Source organism: Hyperoodon ampullatus (assembly GCF_949752795.1).
Source record: "Hyperoodon ampullatus genome assembly, chromosome: 6".
Classification (NCBI taxonomy): Eukaryota; Metazoa; Chordata; class Mammalia; order Artiodactyla; family Ziphiidae; genus Hyperoodon; species Hyperoodon ampullatus.
The window spans coordinates 13,083,745-13,089,744 of record NC_136919.1 but is presented as its reverse complement, the minus strand read 5'-3'; the positions used below and the strand labels follow the sequence as shown (position 1 = coordinate 13,089,744).

Below are 6,000 nucleotides of genomic sequence, written 5' to 3'. Positions count from 1 at the left end.
GGCGAAGGACACTGGGATCAGAGACAGGGAAGGATGTGAGGAGAAAGAAGAAAAGAAAAGCAGGAGAAGGAGGATGTCCGTGCTGGTCTAGGACACACCTCTGCCACCAATGACTTTCTCCCTGGCCCTACATCTGTGAGCATTTTCTGAGTCCTACTGTGTGCCAGGCACCGTGCTAATTAACGCCTTCAAAGACCCTTCATGCTCCTCACTCAGAGCCTGATGGTCAGCTAAATCCAGGGCCCCCAGGGTCCTATAACAAGGACCCTCTGGAAAGGGCCCCATTAACCCCAAATCCAACAACACTCTGAGAGCTTGGCTGTACAAGGGCAGTCTCTTGTCTGCCTGTGGTCAGCAGGCCCTGGACCCTGACTTGCCTGGGGCCATTTTCCAAAATGCTACCTTTGGCTGCCTCTGAGGCTTCCCCTCTGAGCGGGGGCTGCCTGGGGACACGGATGGAGACAGGGAACGGGTCTCGTGGATGGGAGGGCACGGCTCCCCTTTGCCCGGCTTCTGACATCCAGCTCCCGCTCGCTCTGGTCCTGACGCAGGTCTTACTATCCTTCCCTCTGAAGCCCCCTCCTCCCCTCCAGGGCACCCTGCACGCTCTGGGCACACTTGGTGATCACCCCACCCATGGAGGGCTTCAATCCGAGGCCACGTGACTGGGGGACTCCTGCTTTGGGGCCAAGGTCAAACAAAATGATCTCAGAGGCTCCTGCCAGCTCTGAGACTTCAGGAACCTTCCTCAGTTACCGCTTAGTTAATCATATCTTGATGAACAACACATGCAACACTGCAGCAACAGGCAAGCTCATGAAACCAACGAGGTCGGTCTGTTAACCACACCCACATAGCACACGATTGCGGTGGGTGAGTCCCGCAGGCCTGCTGGGTATTTCCACTTCATTTTCACAGAATGGCTGGTAGGAAGTGCACATGGTGTCCCTGGGCTCTAACCGTTTTCTCTTCGGGGCCTCAGCAGACCCCAGTCTCGGCTGCCTCAAGTTCTTTCTTCTCCGCAGCTCTCCGTCTTGGGGTTGTTGGTGCCCCCTTCCCCAAACACAGCAGTTTTATCCCCGGCTGTGGCTTCCCATGAGCCCAGAAAAGAAGAGGCCATCTGTCACGTTTTGGATATCATATGTCCGCTGATGGCTCGCAAGCAGGTGGGCCACCAAGAGGTGCTGGGAGGAGGGCGGTTGAGAATCAGGCAGCCTCTGGAAGTGCAGCTTAGCAGAACATGGAGATGACTGGGGGAATCTCAGGTGGGAATTCTCAGCATCCTGCCATCTCTCCCCCCGCAGGAAGCCTGGGGGTCTCTTGGGCTCGGAAGGGCTCAATCTTCTTCTGGGAGGACAGAGCAGCCCTCAGGACAGAGTGTGTCTGGAATGGGAGAGCTTGAGGGCACTGTTTGTGCAGGGCGGGGGATGGCCCTCAGCCAACTGGGCTGCGGGGGTGGCCTCCTGCGGGGTGCCGCTGTGAGGGGGTCGGCCACCCGATGTGGAGCTCCGGCCACACGCCAGGCGCTTCTCGTCCAGCAGGGACAGGTGGTATTCACACAGGTCAATCAGCGAGGCTACCTGCTCGTGGAGTGGCAGCGTCTTGAACTTCCTCTGGGCCAGGTAAAAGAAAGCCTCCACGAAGGCCTGCAGGCACATCCCTGTGGGTGAGAGACTGGGGTTAGTGGTGTGTGTGTGTGTGTGTGTGTATGTGTATGTGTGTGTGTGTGTGCGTGCAGAGGTGGCTCGGCACGCTGCCCTGGGAAGACCCGACTCCAACCACCAGGCTCTCTCCCCACCGCTGTCTCATTCTGGAAACGAAACGGGGCTGACTCAGAGTGCCTGCCACACGAAAGTCAAGTTGGGTGTTTGCAACCACTTGCAGATTCAACCCTTAAGCGACCCTGTGAAGAAGGATCAATGAAGCCTGTTTTACAGATGGGGAAATTGCGTCTCAGAGAAGTGGAGAGACCTGGGCAAAGCCCAGTGGGTAGATAGCGGTGGGGCTGGGATTTAAACTTAGCCCGAAGCCTTATCCCTCTGCACCACCGTCAGATGTTCCCATTAAAACCCATCGCACTACTTTTATAATAAGGGAAAGGGGTATGAAGATGAGCCCAATCTGATGGCAATGCTCTATATCCTCATAGGGGTGTCAGTTACATGAGCGTGTGCATTTGTCAAAATCCGCAAATTATATTGCCTTAAGATTGGTGCATTTTGCTACATGTAAATTTTACCTCAAAAAGTAGAATATACCTGACCCCTTCTCTACCCAAAACTATGTTCTGGAAGGTATTAATAAGAGTCCCCCTTATGCCCCTGGAATGTTCTTCTCCTACTTTGCCTCATGAACTCCTACTCATCCTTGGGATCTCAGCTGAAAATCACCTACTCAGCTAAACTTCCCCTGAGCCCCAGATTACATCCAGCTCCTGGTACAGGCTTTGGGCACTTTTCTTTGTTGCACCTTTGGTGGCTAGTTCAGGGTTTATTTGTGTGGTTCTTTAACAATCTCTATCTTCCCTCTGGACGGCGGGCTCCAGCTCACCTCAGTCCCCCTGGTGCCAGGTCCCCAGCAGGCGCTCCGTATAGAGGGACAGACTACACGAGTGAATGAATGAATGGATGAGTCGGTGCCAGGTGCTTCACAGACATGCCCTTTCGAGGTCATTATTATGATGCCTCATTTTACAGATGAGGAAACTAACAATCAGAGATGTCGAGTAACTTCCCTAAGGTCACAGAGCCAGAGAATTGTGGCCTGGAAATTCAAACTCTGACTCCCAATTCTTTTAAGTATGTTGTGCTGCATGAAAGGTTCTGAGTCTTCCCAATGTCATAGTTAAAATGAACCCCATGGGGCTTCCCTGGTGGCGCAGTGGTTGAGAGTCTGCCTGCCGATGCAGGGGACACGGGTTCGTGCCCTGGTCGGGGAAGATCCCACATGCCGCGGAGCGGCTGGGCCCGTGAGCCATGGCCGCTGAGCCTGCGCATCCGGAGCCTGTGCTCCGCAACGGGAGAGGCCACAACAGGGAGAGGCCCGCGTACCGCAAAAAAAAAAAAAAAAAAAAAAAAAAAAAAAAAAAGAACCCCGTGATCCACATTCATGGGATTCCATGGGCTTCTTGGGGAAGGTGGCTCTAAGCCATACCAAATGCCACACAGTATTCTGGATGAGGCCAGTCCCCACTCCACTAATCCACACCTTCCCAGTGGCCTTGTTTCCCAGCTCAGACGTGCTAGTTGCCTACTCTGTCACTGCAGGCAGAAGCCTGGCCTGGAGTTTGTAAATACTGGATATGGACCTTGGGATCTGAGAGGTCTTTTTGCGTCGGAAACTTGAGCTGAGCAAAGTTGTTTTTTCTTAATCTTCTTCTAAGTCCATCAAAGCTTTTTTGCTTGGCTTCTCTTGACTCCAGACGTTCTGCATCCCCCCTGCTTGGTCTTGACAGGCGTTGATAAAGAGGACAGTAACCCTTTTAATGTAAACAGAGGCCTGGTGCGGACAGAGACACAGGGGAATGGAGGCCTCAGTCTACAACCAGGAGACAGACGTTTCCTAATCACCGACTCTGGGCCAGGGCTCTCCTAGGCTGTGCGTGCATGTGTGTGTGTGTGTGTGTGTGTGTTACAGTCGGTGGGAGGATCTGGTACACACAGGGTGAAGAGGCCAGGATCTAAAGCCCGAGAAACCCAGTGCAGTCCCAGCCCCCAGCTTCCCACCCATGTGATCTCAAGAGCACCGCTACTCCAAGTGTGGTCGACCGACGGGTGCCGAGTCCAGGAACTGCGTGTCCCTGGTCCCTGACAAGCTAAGGAGCTCTGGCCAGAAGGTAAATCACCCTCCTCATCAATCACATTGCTTAGTTCAGCTGGCAGTACTTTGTAGCAAGTCTTTCTCTTTGTAAAGGAAGCCACATGCATTTACATTCTGGCTCGAGTCTCTTATCCAGGACTGTAAGGAACAGTTCGTGACTGCAAGTGTCAGTAGCTCTGCGGTCTACACCCCCGTCCCCAGCTTTAATGTCACCACGATCTTGTCAAAATGCAGATTCTGGGGTGGGGCCCGAGACCCTGCATTTCTGACAAGCTTCCCAGTGGTACCCAGGCTGCTGGTCTACACTCTGAATAGTGAGAATTGGGCACCTTTTCTCAACACTCGTTTCCTTCCCTTAATTGGAGGCAGGCTGTGATTAGAGCTATAACGCACAAAAAAAATACAATGAAGACCTTTTCTGGAGGAAAAAACATGGCTAAATCACCTGGAAGAAGACATTCTAAAATGAGAAATGGGATTTAATGTGTTATACTTGGTTTTCTTTTTGCTTGTCTACATTTTCTGATTTTCTATAGTAAACGTGTGCAATTAAAAAATATGCAATGGGAAATTCTAGAGTAGGAAGAGGTGATGCAGGGGCAGCTGCTTTTAATTATGAACCCTTTGCTACTATTTGAATTTGAAATCATTACTTTGAAAAAATACAATGCAAACTTTCTGCATATGTGTTCTACTTTGATAGAAGTTATATATATGTATATTATATATATGTGTTATATATATACGTACATATATATATGTGGGGATGAAGGGGAATGGACATTACTGACTCATGCACGGGTCACGTACACTGCACCTGGTGCTCTGATCCTCACTACAACTCCCATTGTGCAGATGAGAAAAGTGAGGCCCAGAGAGATGAAATAACTTGCCCTCAGGTCACACACTGGTAAGTGGCAGGGCTGGGGTTTGAACCCAGGCCTCAGGCACCGCTGATTCTGTTGAGAGTCCCCTGGAGGGCTTGTTGGAATACAGACTGCGGCCTCACCCCCAGAGTTCCTAGTTCTGAAGGTCTGAGGTGCGGCCTGAAAACCTGCACTTCGAACACGTCCCCAGGTGGTAACAAGGCTGCTGGTCAGGACCCCACTTTGAGAACCTGTCCCCACCCCGCCTCCTCCCACTGCTGAGTTCAGTCTGTTCTTTCTCCACTGCCAAAGACCATCTGCAAAAAGGGGCCTGCTTGCAAAAGGGCCTGCCCCCGAACTGCGAGAAGCTTGACTTTGGGCTAAAAATGCCTTTTAAGACACTCTGATTGAAAGCAGACTCAATCAGTTATTTTTAAAAGACTAATGATGGAGTTGGAAAAGCATGAACTTGTTCCAACTTTGCATTACGTCCTCTCTTGGTTTCTGAGAAACCTCACATCCCCGGTTTCTTCCAGCGTCATCACTTAACCGCTAAGGGGGGCCAGAGCTCCGTTGCCCTCTGCGAGGCCCTGCCCATCTCTGTCTGTACTGATGGAGTCTAGACCTGAAAGGTTCTAGTGGGCCAGGCCACAAGGGCCCTGCAGGCCAAGGTGGGACTTTGAATTTCCCGCTGAGGAAGATGGGTGGCCACTGGGAAGTTTCGAAGTGACACGGTCAGGGTGGCTGCCGCATTGACAGCAGGTGGCACATGAGAAAGAAAGCGGGGAGACCCATTAGGGGGCCTAACTGTGCTGGTCCAGGTGAGGGCTGACAGTGGCTCGGACCAGACGGCAGTGGTGGAGGTGGTGAGGGATGCTGAGGTTCTGAATAGAGTCTAGGGGTCATGCCTGTGGCTCTGTGCCCTGCCGATGGGGTGGATGTGGGTGTGAGGGTGAGTCAGGAGCCCTCATGAAAGAGGGACTCTAACAGCAGGCTGAGGGACTGGCCTTCCTCTGAAGGCCTGTGGTTTTCAAACATTTTATGCATAAAATTGTCTGGGGACCTTGCCAGAAATGCAGGTTCCTGTTCCCATCCCCTGGGGATTGTCTGTTGGTGATGAGGCCCTAGCTACTGCACTTGTAACTGCAGCTCTGGGGATTTGACCCACGAGGGTGATCAGGAAGCTTGGGAATGAACACTCCCTCTTGGCCATCTCTCGAAGGGCTCTTGAGGAGACAGTGCAGTAAAGAAGTTAAGAGCATGGCCTTTGAGAAACATAGCACTGGGCAATCAAGAACCTTTGGGGGGGCTTCCC

The 6,000-nt window shown here is 52.1% G+C and overlaps 1 protein-coding gene across 1 annotated transcript in view; it reads right to left on the bottom strand.

Annotated features, from left to right (window-relative positions):
• Nucleotides 1-1,367: 1,367 nt before the first annotated feature.
• TTLL11 (tubulin tyrosine ligase like 11) overlaps nucleotides 1,368-6,000 on the bottom strand; it is a gene marked incomplete at both ends in the record, with an annotated part of 246,088 nt that continues 241,455 nt past the window's right edge. The window contains one exon of the mRNA XM_079706935.1: nucleotides 1,368-1,660. Coding sequence (XP_079563061.1) covers nucleotides 1,368-1,660 — 293 coding nt within the window. The remainder of the gene's footprint in view (nucleotides 1,661-6,000) is intronic.